The 14,087-nt window shown below is 38.7% G+C and overlaps 1 protein-coding gene across 1 annotated transcript in view; it reads right to left on the minus strand.

Annotated features, from left to right (window-relative positions):
- LOC121736245 (dystrophin, isoforms A/C/F/G/H) overlaps positions 1–14,087 on the minus strand; it is a 523,358-nt gene that overhangs the window by 308,446 nt on the left and 200,825 nt on the right. The window contains exons 43-46 of the mRNA XM_042127329.1: positions 12,316–12,384; positions 8,426–8,637; positions 5,911–6,065; positions 4,971–5,112 (exon numbers count right to left, since the gene is read on the minus strand). Coding sequence (XP_041983263.1) covers positions 4,971–5,112; positions 5,911–6,065; positions 8,426–8,637; positions 12,316–12,384 — 578 coding nt within the window. The remainder of the gene's footprint in view (positions 1–4,970; positions 5,113–5,910; positions 6,066–8,425; positions 8,638–12,315; positions 12,385–14,087) is intronic.

Genomic DNA, 14,087 nt, shown 5'->3' on the forward strand with positions numbered 1-14,087 from the left:
CCGTCTATCCGTCTGTTCGTCTGTCTCCAGGCTGTAACTCAAGAACCGCTATAGCTAAACATCTGAAATTTTCACAGATTGTGTATACCTATTGCCGATATAACAACAAATACTAAAAATAAAATAAAATAAATATTTAAGGGGGGCTCCCATACAACAAACGTGGTTTTTTTGGCCTTTTTTGCTCTATATCAATAATGGCAACAGGTAGATACTTAATTTTTTCTCAAAGTCTTTAGTTATCATATGTGTTCTTTAATATTTAATAACAATATTAAAATAAAATAAGAAATTAAGAGGGGCTCCCATACAAAAAACACAATTTTTGGCCTAATTTTGCTCTATAATGGTACGGAACCCTTCGTGCGCGAGTCCGACTCGCACTTGGCCGATTTTTATGAAGTTTTGTGCTTCTTTTTGCCGCTTGAACTTTGACATCCTCGATTTTGCAATTTTTATTAATTGCAATTTTTGTTCCTTAATTGATCCAGGTTGTTGTTCATCAAACTACAAATTGAAATGTCAAACCAACGTTACAAACGTTCTGATTGGTCTATAATCTATATGTATACTTATGATAGGTTCCGAAAAGTAAACCAGTACCTTGGTTCTAGGGTGACCAATTCAAGTGCGACCTTCGTAGCATACTGAATGTATGCTACGAGAATCACGCTTTAAGTGGTCAGAATATAGTGCTCATTTGTCATACTTTTTTTTCATTTATCACAAGTAGGATTGCATTTCGTGAACTTTCGTACTTTCATTTAGTTCTCAAACTCTTCGTCATAAAATTTTCATTGACGTAACGTGTTTAGATGGTTATCTCATATTTTCAAACGAGCAATTCTTGTACTTATATATTTATTATTGGAATCTCGGAATCGGCTCCAACGATTTTCATGAAATTTAGTATATAGGGGGTTTCGGGGGCGATAAATCGATCTAGCCAGGAATAATTTTTAGAAAATGTCATTTTATTCGTGTTTTATCGAATACCGAGCGAAGCTCGGTTAAATAGCAAGTGTATATTATATTATGTACGTCGTCATAATATTTATAGAAAATATCGAAAAATCTTTTTAAAATGTTTCAATGTTTAAAGTTTAAATCTAAAAAATGGTCTCCTTGTCCGTCATTTAGCATAAGCATACCCACCCTACTCCTTACGAGACCTTTTGGACCTTTGATCTACATTTTTGTATTTCCCACTTATTTCCTCTGTTATGATATGATCGATATGGACCCTACCCTTTCAAGAAACCTATTTAGTCCCTTCAGAAAAACCTCCGAAAACAATATGAAAGGAAATTTGAATTTTTTGTATCTGTGTGTATCTGGTTTTATGATCTTTTTGTTTTTCAATTGTACCTTGATAGTAATTCTTTTATGGAATCGTAGACAACATACCTAGTGTTTAGAACCTTTTAGGACTCATTTTAGAACTGGTTCTAAATATTAAAAATAAATAGTAATGACGTTTCGCCGAGTGTTGTTTTCATGGGCGTACCCAGGTTCTGGGCCAGGGGGGGGGGGGGCAAATTGCCCAGGTTCTGGGCCAGGGGGGGGGGGGGGGAATTACGCAGATTCTGGGCCAGGGGGGGGCAAATCAGATTTTTTATAAGCTAGGTGTTTAAAAAGAATAAAAAATTAATAATTTTTAGTTGTATTGCAAACAAATGGACGTCAACATGATCCAGGGGGGGGGCAGCTGCCCCCCCCCCCCTGCCCCCCCCCCCCTCGGTACGCCCATGGTTGTTTTAAATTGTCACTTTTTTAAGAAATTATTGTTCATATTCCTTGATGTAAACATAATATATTAATGATATTAATATATTACTATCCACTTGAAGTTATTATGGTCTAGTTATTTGGCCCCAATACAACGAGCGGATTCTAAACACCCAGTACATAATCAACTTGCATTCGATACGACTGCTAAAAATTGTATGAAAGACGCTAAGACACACATTTTTTTAAATGAAATAAGGGGGCAAACAAGCAAGCGGGTCACCTGATGGAAAGCAACTTCCATCGCCCATGGACACTCGCAGCATCAGTAGAGCTGCGTTGCCGGCCGGCCTTTTAAGAGGGAACAGGGTAATAGGGGAGAGCAGGGTAAGGGAAGGAAATAGGGGAGGGTAGGGTAGGGTATTGGGCCTTCGGTGAACTCCCTCACTCGGCGAAACACGGCGCTGTTTCACGCCGGTTTTCTGTGAGCCCGTGGTATTTCTCCGGTCGAGCCGGCCCATTCATGCCAAAGCATGGCTCTCCCACGTGTAAAACACGTGTGCATTATCTTACGTTTTATAATTTGTTAAATGTACACAAATCTATTTTTCACAGAAACATATTTTGGTAAAACAATGTTTTTGTCGGTTGGAACCGACAGTCAATATTCGAAATATTCAATAGGCCTAGTTACCATGTCATGTATTATGCGCATACATACATACATCAGCCACGTGTTAACACCTGCTGCCTCTGTGAGCCTAGTATAACGGATTTTGAATATTTGTCCTTTGTATGCGGGCTCCAGATAGGGAATAAGGAAAATCTCGCATAGGTATTTTGATTTCGCATCTCCAAAGTGATTAAAAGAGAACATTAATAAATACGGTCGAATTGAGAAACCTCCTTTTTGGAAGTCGGTTAAAAAACAAAAACTCGTCTCTTAAGTCCTACATAGGCCTAATATTGTCTATAATCTTTATATCTATAATATGGACGCTTCACACCACGTCAGTCTGGCCCCGTGCTAAGTACCAGAAGGACTTTGTTACGGGGAGCAGACAACGGAAATATATTTAATACTTACTTATAAATATAATATTAAACATAATAATGTTTAAGATTTTTATTATATCATACACATAATATTTAATACACATCCATGACCCACGAACATTGAAAACTTGTTCCGTCGGCGGGATTCGAACCCCGCGACTCCCGGCTTGAGCCACCCACACACGCTTAACCACTGAGCCACAGAGGTCGTCAAAGTTATTACTTACTAAACAAATATTATTATGATTACCAAAATTAATAAATGATCTAAATTAAAACATCATTTTAATGTAACTAAAATATTCTATTACAAAAGTCATAACTCATAAGTCATAACCAAAGTGTTTTTATCTCGCACTTCAAGGAAATCATTGATAACAGGATAGGAATTAGGATGGTTTTTTGTTGGAAAAAAGTACGGTTGAACAAAACTTGGTTGACTACACAAACCTAAAACGGAACCCCAACCAGCCGATTTTTTTATATTGGTAGGTTAATAGTTATATAATTTAAGAGTAACATTGTCCTACAAATAGAACAATCCATATTTTAGGACCATCAAATCAAAGTATGAAGTCCTTTCTATCTCTGTTAGCTACCACTTTCAAGATTTTTCGCAGATAAAAAAGTTGTTTGTCTTATCGAAATGAAGCTACTCACAAAAAATTAGCTTGTTAGTAATTACAAAAAAAATTGTTCCAGGGCGGCGGCACTATGACTATAATCGTGACTATAATATTATTTGTATCATTTTTATTTTTTACTACCTAGGTAGCCTTTGGGGAACATAGATGTCGCTAAGGGCGAGCTACATCGCGCTATCGCTGACTCGCACCTCAATCATAACTAGTCATAAGTGCGGAAAGCAAGTCGTTATGCTACAATTCCCATTCTGTTTAGGTGTTTGATGAGCTTGCAGTGCCTTGTTAGGCTTCTGGTAAAGATTCTTAATTGGTTCTTACCCAAGGTGAGCACTAATTCTGATTGTTTCGTTGAAGTCAGGAATTAGTGCCTTGGAGTGTTCAAGGCCAGGGGTCTCAGCCCATTGTTTCCTGCATAGTCTGTGACCCCATTCCTTGAGCACTTGCTTTGTGGTACTGGGAGTTATACCACAGACTGGTTCTGGACCATATATGAGACTCTCGGCCCCAAGCCTAGCCAGTTCGTCAGCGGTTTCATTGCCGGGGACGTTGCTGTGGCCCCCGGGCCACAGCAACGTCACATGGGTCCCGACCCATACTAGGCGGATGTTGTTGTTCCTTCCTAGCATGTTTAACGTCTCAACGCATTCCAGAACTAATTTGGACGAGACTTCTGCGGCAGTCAGTGCTTTAAGTGCAGCTTGACTATCGGATCTCCAGGTTTTCTAGTGAACGACCGAGGATAGCGAAGACTGAAACACGGCCGCAAACTCCCCCAAACTTTTTGTTACATTACTTCAAATCAGAAACTAAATATTCGCCTCACCAGCTAAGAGTCGTGTATAACCCACAAAAACCTAACCTTCTTTTTGGCACTGTTGTGTAAAAATCCAGTACCCGAGTACCTTTAGGTTTAGGCTTTAATGGAAGAGAGTAGAAGAGAGTGAGAAGACCACACTGTCTATAGAAATTTCTAAGATTTTTTTCTCGAATGTTGCTTCATGCGTCTTTTCTTCTTTTCGTTCTTCAGTCTTGAGTCTTGACGAATGACGATGTTTTGGACAACATTTTATTAGCCATAAATTCGTATCAAAGTCACTCAGAAGCAAATTTATAAATTAAATAGTTATAATAATATACAGAAAAAACTTTTAAAATAATCTTCTTCATTTTTTTTCTAGGTTAAAAAGAGTGCAATAAACGAACTATACCGACATCTAGTGGAAAAAGTTAAATAACGTTACATTCCTTGCTTGGCCTCTGTTGTATCTAGTTACTTTACCCCCTCACAGATGGCGCTTCTTTGAACATACTCCAAAATAAGTTCTGAAGAGGACGTCAACGAGTAGCTTTTAATAGCGAACAAGAGATGGCGTTACTGTAGTTGTAATGACTCCATAAAATAACAGATGGCGCGTGTTTAGAACATTTTTAGCCTAGTCGCGCCATCTTTTTAGTAGGCAGACAGCTGTTGCAGCCTTCCTACCTATTGTAGCGATCAAGATTCAAGTTACGATATTCCCCAACCAAGATTCTGATAATTACCTTGAGCAGATGTGGGTCCCTCTCAGCAGCATCCAACAGCGACTCCGCCTCGCTCAGCCACGCCACGAACTTCTCCAGGGACCGGTCGAAGTTCTGCAGAGAAGACACCGCCGAGTGGAGCGCCTTGCCGCGAGCCACGATGCTGAAAGAACAGTTTTATGTCAGATAATGGAGACATGAGATAGGGATCTAGCTTTTTAGAGGCAGATGGCGAACCTTCATCATAATTCTTTCTTCATTAAATATTAAAATATCTGGAAAAATAAACCATCGGCAGATTATGGACCTTTCTTATTTAATCGGGTAACGGGTTAAATCAAGCATTTTATTCGAGGTAATTTTCTATTTGCAATTTTTTAAAATCGGCGACCGAGCAAAAAATGTTTGAAAAATCACGTCTGTTGTATGGAAGCCCCCCTTAAATATTTAATTTATTTTGTTTTTAGTATTTGTTGTTATATCGGCAACAGAAATACATAATCTGTGAAAATTTCAACTTTCTAGCTATTACCGTTCTTGAGTTACAGCCTGAAGACATACAGACAGACATACAGACAAACGGACAGACATCGAAGTTTTTTTTATTTTTTTTTATTAAATAAAGGGGGCAAACGAGCAAACGTCTCCCACGTATGTGTCTTAGTATGTGAAGTCTTAGTAATAGGGTCCCGTTTTTACCCTTTGGGTACGGAACCCTAAAAAACTAAAAACCAACGGCGTCTATTTGGCAGAACTGGCGGCACTGTAAATTTGAATAAGCGCCATCTTTCGGTACTGCGTGCTAACCTCTTAGCTTCGATTCAGCGCCAACTACCGGTAGATTCATGAACTTTTCTAACAAAAGGTTCGTGTCGGAAACATCTTTCTCAACCTAGAAACCATTTCTAACCGACTTCCAAAAAGGAGTAGGTTTTTTTTAAAGATGAACTATTCGAATTACCTGTTATTCAGCTCATTGTATCGATGGTTGATGGCCTCCGTGGCGCGTTTGATGCGTGTGGTATCGTCGTTGCGGTACACCGCTATCAGGCGCTGCGTCAGCTGGCCGAACAGCTCAATCTGGTGCTTGTACTGGTGGACTTCGGCGTGGAAGGACTGGAATGAGATTAGCTTGATTAGTTTTCATAGTAGCAACTGTGCAAGAGATTGTATTGTGTATTGATAAGTTAGGTTGGGTTGCACCAGAGGCGTGGTTAAAGTTAAAGTTATGGTTATAGTTAAATCTTTAACCTTAACTTCAACCGGAGAAATTCACAGATGTCTGTTGCGTTTTTTTTTTTATTGAAGCTACAGGTAACGGGATTGAGGGTATAAAAAATTGAGTTATCCGTAAAAATCGACAGGAAAAATATAACACTGTAAAACATAGTAAATTTTCAGATATACGTATGAAAATAATATGGTGTCCTTGATATAGACGCCATATTTAACTTTAACCAAAGATTTGATATTTTCCACCGTAGTTATAGTTAAAGTTATAAGTAGTTAAAGTTAGTTGTTGCAATCCAACCTTAATAATATGAGAGCGCGTACCCGCTAATAAACTGTTTAGTTTGGCGGGAAACTATAGTTTAAGCCACTTTTGTATTATTGATTTGGAATAAACGATTTAAAAAGAAAAGAAGAGATCGGTGCAAGTACATAGTCATAAGATTTGTCATTTGACCAATTACTAATGAGGGTCTTTCATATTCCGTTTGCCACCAGATGTCGCTATGTAGCCTGAGGGTCTATCGTGTCAACCCGCTGTCATATTATGTCACGATGTAGCTGTCATGGTCACGATATAGGTGGCTTGTACAGTATATTTGACACAAAAGACCCTACGGCTACATAGCTCCATCTAGTAGCAAATGAAATAAAGCAAACAATCAAAATACGAGTCAATAGCCACACAAAACGATCCATCTCGATCGATCGCGATCCGCGATCCAGGATCGAGGAGCGTGGAGCGTGGAGCGCGTTAGACCGATCCAAGAACTTGAAAACTGCGATCCTATACTATGCGCTCCAAGCGATCCGAAGGCGTTATTTAAGTCAGTCAGTATCTTGCACGATACGGAGTCACACGTACAGCGGCGGCGAATTGCCGTTGCAGCAGTAACCTTTATTTTGCTTAAATTATTGCGCAAAAAAGTACAAAAAAGAAAAAGACTGTTTTGGGTAAAAAAGTATATAAAAATCGGGCGGCGGGGCAAATTACCCAGGTTCTGGTTCCAGGGGGGGGCAAATCACCCAGGTTCTGGGCCAGGGGGGGCAAATCAGATTTTTGACAAGCTAGGTGTTTATAAAGAATAAAAAATTAATAATTTTTAGTTGTAAAAATATTGTATTGCAAACAAATGGCAAAAATTCGTTCTTCATTTTTTATTTTTATAGATACTTAGTAGGGACGTCAACATGATCCAGGGGGGAGGTTCTGGTTCCAGGGGGGGGGCAAATCACCCAGGTTCTGGGCCAGGGGGGGCAAATCAGATTTTTCACAAGCTAGGTGTTTATAAAGAATAAAAAATTAATAATTTTTAGTTGTAAAAATATTGTATTGCAAACAAATGGCAAAAATTCGTTCTTATTTTTTTATTTTTATAGATACTTAGTAGGGACGTCAACATGATCCAGGGGGGAGGCGGCTGCCACCCCCTCCCTCGGTACGCCCATGGTGTGATGGATCGCTCGATTCACATAACCGTGCACACCACGAGCGCCACGTAACTGAGCACAGATTACTAGTACATATTTTTGTTACTGAGGCACCTTTGAAACGGGCAAGAAAACCGACAACGAACGGATCGTGAGTGCCGGGAGCGCGCGCTCCAAAACTTGCGCCTGGATCGCGCGCGGCACGTCCACACCAAACGCTCCGTGCAACGAGCTTCATGCCGCGCGCGATCGGAGCGCGTTGGATCGTCTGGTGTGGACCCGGCTATTGGAATTGGCCCTTGCGAATTATTATAGACCGTACTGTTTATTTGACGTGTCTGTCTGTCAGTCTGTGTATGTGTATGTGTCCGTGGCATTGTTGTATCCAAAAGAGTATGTCGAATGTGATCTAGATTTTTTTTGTTAGAAAGCCGATATAATTTTTCATATTCTTAACCACCATGACACCATCACCATCACCAGCCCGCTCACTGCTGGAAAGTTATGGTCAAAAGTTCTTAACTTGATACGTTAATACGTGGGAGAGCCATGCTTCGGCACGAATGGGCCGGCTCGACCGGAGAAATACCACGTTTTCTGTGAGAAAACCATCGTGTAACAGCGCTTGCGCTGTGTTTCGCCAAGTGAGTGAGTTTACCGGAGGCCTAATCCCCTTCTTTACCCTCCCCTATTCCCTTCCCTTCCCATCCCTACCCTCCCCTATTATCCTATTCCCTTTTAAAAGGCCAGCAACGCAACTTTTGATGCTGCGACGGTAGTTGCTTTCCATCAGGTGACCCGTATTTCATCCGTACCTTTTGCTCTCTCAACTGCATCTCCAGCACATCGGCGGTGTGGCCGGGCGCCGTCATGGCCGCGAGTCGCGTCTCCATGCGCGTCAGCCACGCGTCCGCGTCGCGCCGCCTCGCCTCGTACCGTTGCGAGTCGCCCAGCATCGCGTCGAGTTGCGCCTTGCGCTGCAACACGCGCGCGTTCGCCTCATCCCAGTGCTCGCGGAGGGCTGTTACTGTAACAAGAAAATATTCATTGTAATTTGTACCCAAACGAATAAAGCGCCGTATTTCGCGTGAAAACGCGAAATACGGCGACAAATATCATGTTAGTTATAATCTAATATTATTTTTCTCCTAAAACAGTCTCCTCTCCATCCTTTGGTATTAGATAGTTAACATGAATATCCTGTAGAGTGTAAATGCCAAAACACTTCTAAAATCTATCACCTTGGCTGGGGCACTTCCGTACCCCCAGATTAAATAAACAACATAATAACTTAATGAAATTAATCATAAAATATTATTAATGATAGAAGAATTTCTATAAAATAAATTGAGCAGAGTAGTTATTACTATATTTAATAATGATTGTGTGCCAGTTACAACGTTTTGAACTTCAATTCCTTTTGGAGTAAGAAATACTTTTATACAGTGTGTTAGTGTAAACACCGTTATCCTTGAAACCATCAAATGGGCCCGTCAAAATGATCAACTTTTTCTATGAGAACAATGCTGGGAACTAAAAAAAATGCCGTCTTCATACCCATACGGATGCCTGGATCGCAATTTGTATAGGTATGAAACTATGAAAACGGATTTTTTTAGTTCCCGCCATTGTTCTCATAGAAAAAGTTGTAGATTTTGACGGGCTCATTTGATGGTTTAAGGATAACAGTGATTACACTAACATCTTGTATATTCTCATTTCTCAAAATATAATCCAAAATCAGAAGCACCCAAAATTTTATAAGCTTAAATTAATAATAACAGGTATTTTTCATACAGCTTGGAGTTGAAAACATTAATTATTTCAGTTAGCGTTTCGAATTCGAAGCCACTACACTACTGGGTTGTTTATTTTCAAACTTTCGGGTTGATGCAGAAATACGAGCTGGTAAACCGTAAAAGTTTCGGTTTAGTTTCGAAATTGTATAAATAATAATATTTGTTTAATATTGATGAGGGACAAAGACCATGCTATACCATAAACATACTAATAATATTATAAACACGATAGTGTGTCTTTTTATCTGTTGAGTTTACCTCTTCAGATTTCACGCCCAAACCGCTGAACCAATTTCGCAGGTATTTTGAGTTACTTTAAGTCCGGGAAAGGACATAGGATACTTTTTATCCTAAAAATGTACGGTTCCCGTGCGAAATACGGAGTTACGGGCGTCAACTAGTTAAAGTAATAATATTATGACGTAATGCCACGAATATTAAAAACTGATGTACTTAATGCCTATTGTTTTTAAAAAATCTGATATCAGCTTACATCAATTTAATATCTTTAAGGGTGGGTTGTACCACCTTACTTTAACTATAACTGTAACTTTAACTATAACTTTAACTACAATGCAAAATGTCAAATCTTTGGTTAAGTTAAAAATGGACGCCATCAAAATGTCATATTTAACCGTAACCATAGAGCTCGACAAGGCTTTAAATGCACGTGGCGAAAAAAGGAACTAACGCTGTCATCATACAAAAACGCCATTTTTGACAGTTCTCCTTTACCAGCAGCGCCCGCCCACGTTCTTATAAAGCCTTGTCGGACCAGCAACGTCTTCTGTCAAATTCTGTGGTCAAAGTTAAGGTTAAAGTTAAATGAGCCTTAACTATAACCATAACTTTAACTTTAACTACGCCTCTGGTGCAACCCAACCTAAGTAGATTAAAACTCATGCTAATATAAAGAAAAGGCACTCACCAACAAAAAAAAATCTTAATTAACTCAACAATTCCTTTATTCCGTACTTATATTCGCAACATACTCGTAAATTCCAAACTCAAAAACTTATGGTAACAGCAATGACATAAGAAGTACCGCTCAATAGTGATATTTGTATTTTCCTTCTACCCTCATTAACTCTTTAATAGTGGAACATTTTTAAATGTGTTTAAAATGTTCTACTACTACTCAGCCAATCACAGTCGATGTTGCTCACTAGACAGCACAGACTCTACGTTCATTTAAACTTTTTTTAATCTTAAATGCTTTTATAGGTCTCGGTTTTGCCGTTTCATAGCCGGACTCAATCGAAATTGGATTAATGTTAGGATAGCAGATTCAGGGTCTATATTCCTAGCTCTCAGGCTTAATACCTAAGTGCTAGACTGTGTAATCGCTAGCACGTCCGTCAGTCCTTTGTATATTCAGTAACTTTACTAAGAGATAAGTGTTTTATTAATCAATTCGTAACACAAAGACAGAGACACTAAATTTATGCATTTACATAATATTATGTACATTTACATAATACTAATGACTAAAGACTAAGGGCCTGTTTCACCACTTCCTGATAAGTGCCGAATAGGCTATCCACCACTTAACGTGACCGATGAAGTATGGAGAATCTGTCAAAAAAGCTGTGAACAGCCTATTCGGCAATTTATCAGAAAGTGTTGAAACAGGCCCTAGAGATCGTTATTCACATGATAGTGCACTGTTCTGCTCTTAAACTTATAATCAAGATTGTATGTTTGTTTGTCTCATGTCGTGTGATATGAAGATAGTGTTCTGTTTATTATTTAAACTGTGGCTGAGGTTACCTCTTAGCCTGAAGGCACCTATGGCGTCTAAAATCACATTACTAACAGAATATGTTATGTAGTCTCAAGATCTTGGTTTAATCTGTCACCAGCCGTATTTCCGAACCAATACGACCTGCAAACCCGGCAACGCACCTACAGCTCTTCTGATGTTGCGAGTGTCCATGGGCGACGGTGGTTGCTTTCCACCAGGCGTCACGTTTGCTCGTTTGCCCCCTTATTTCATAACAAAAAATCGAGCGAAGCGAGCCCTACTATATCCCATAACCTGAACACTTTACGGAAAATCTATCACGCCTATTGATTTTTGTACTTTAACATAGTAATTTTTAATTATATGTAGATGTGTTATCATCAGTCAGTCAAGGTTTTTTATTTGTAGATCACCAGTCAGTCAAGGTGTGACGACGCGAGCCCTCACAAAGCTCGGCTTTTAGCTGGTTTATTGAAATGACAAAAGTCCTAGATAAAGTAAACTGTATCAACTGTATCGATTTTAGTAGATTTTCTTGAAAGACTAATAAATATGAGTGTAATATAATGTCTGTATAATAAAGTTAATATAATATTTGTTGAAAGATAATTGTATAGCTTAAAGGCTTTTGCACGATCTTAGCCTATATTGATATTATCCAAATATTTCCTTAAAGAAAACACATATTGGTAATAATGGTATTAACATAATATTCATTTTGATAAAAGAAAATAATGCTTTTGTTATTTTTTCAAAACAAAATGTTATTTCTATATTATTTACACACACTCATGAAAGACGTTATGTTTTTAGTTTTGTCATGATGTATGGTATATTGTTATTGGATAAGTCTAATATTATTATTATAGATGTTTGTCACATGTATGTTTTGCTTTCGTACGCTACTAGAACCGTACATTTTTGCAAAAAAGCAGTCTATGTAGTGCAAAATTTCACCAAAACCGTTACATTAATTTTGGAGCCTGTTAATTCAAACAAACCAACAAATCTTTTGATTTCAATATAGCGGTTTTTTTTTATTGTTGTGCTTATTTTTTTTTTATTCCTGGAAGTGGTTATAGACATACATTTGCATATTTTGCAATATTGCATTTGCAGTTGTAATGAATGTATGAAAGTAATTAAGCTTCAAACATCGAACCTTTGAGGAGGGACCTCATGTGTAACAAACTGCCACTAATTTTTGACACCGGGAACCCCGTTATATCTGCTGAAAATAAAAAAAGGAAAAGAAAAAGTAAGAAAGAAGTGTAAAAGAGAACGAAAAAGAATTAGAGGCCCAACCATATAATTTTACGCGACACAAAATTAAGATTTTTTATCTCATCATCAGAAGATAAAGAGGTATTAAGGAAGTTGAAAAGCACTAAGGGGACATCCACATGATACGTCGCGGCAACAAAAATACATTAATCAGTGAAAATTTCAGAAGTCTAGCTATAGCGGTTCTTTAGATACAGCATGGAGACAGGCAGACAGACGGACAGACATCGAAGTCTCAGTAATAGGGTCCCGTTTTTACCCAAAGGTACGGAACCCTAAAAATGATCTTTTGGAACTTTTCTTCAGCGGCTTAAAAGCGTGAAATGCTTAACATACAGACAGACAGTTCAGTATCCATAATATAGATGTATAGATAAGGATTACGTGTATCTACGTATAATAGACACTAACATTGAAGAGTTTCCGTCGCCGCGTTTCGAACCCGTAAACCCATATTAAGAGCATGCTCAACTACTGAGTCTCAGGGAACCATACTAAAAACTCTTTTCCCAACAGGCTAGTCCCAGCGATTGAATTTCCAAGTCCGGTATTTCGGAATATCTTATACCCTTGTCTTACCGTCTTACCGGCTGTCAGCGCCTTGTTTTTGTTCATAGTCTAGGGCAGGGGTCACCAAATGGCGGACCGCCGCCCCATTATGTGCGTATCGAGCATTTTCGAAGATGAACTTCGTTAAAAATAAATTTCGGTCTCGACTTACTGATGAACATCTCCAGGATTTAATATCAATAGCTTGCACCAATTTCACTCCAAACATAATGATGTTTGGAGTGAATAATTAGCTACAAAAATGATCACTTTTCTTATTGATATACAATAAATAATATAGCTTTACCTTTGCTACTTTGGATAGTTAATGGAATCAGGCGTTACTTTGCGGAAATCCATAGTTTAAATTTAGTTTGTTATTATTTTTAGCAATATTCCGCGAAAACAAGTTCCACCTTTAAGTGAATGAGTGTACGCATAGGCATGCGTACAGCACCTCCCTCCTCCCACACTGCCTATGCGTACACTCGCATGCAAGAACCTGCAAACACCACCACCACACAAGCAATAATGTTGGCAAATCCGTGCAAGGCCCCTCACCACCATGCAGGTTGAAAACCTCGACTCGCGTTTCGCCCCAACACCGGAGCATCCTCAGGATGTGGACTCTACGAACACTAACTACTTAACGGACGTTGTTTTTGTAATTACCTTTGTTTATTTTTTTAAATTTGTGAACCGCGAAGGTCATTAATTAATTTCTTAATATGGGCCCCGAGCGAAACTAATTGGTGACCCCTGGGCTAGGGGGTGAATGGGAAAATTTATTTCTCATTGATTATACTCGTACTAAGCGTTCCTTTCTTAGTCACCTAAGAGAAGGACTTAATTTGGATTTTTACATAAAAAAAAACAGGAATAAAAAGAGTTTAACCTGGTAACTGGTAAGTAGATAAGTCTAGTCCAGAGTTACTCAATCTTTTTTGATACGGGCTACAAACACGTTTTGGGATTATTGGTGTCGCGGGCCGCAACAAAAAATCGCATTTTTTTTAAAGTAACTTTTTAATCCTTAAAAAAATTAGCGATTTAAAGATGGAAAAAAAATCACGAATTTCACTACTATTTTGCACTATTTTG

This window comes from Aricia agestis, chromosome 18, assembly GCF_905147365.1.
Source record: "Aricia agestis chromosome 18, ilAriAges1.1, whole genome shotgun sequence".
NCBI lineage: Eukaryota > Metazoa > Arthropoda > Insecta > Lepidoptera > Lycaenidae > Aricia > Aricia agestis.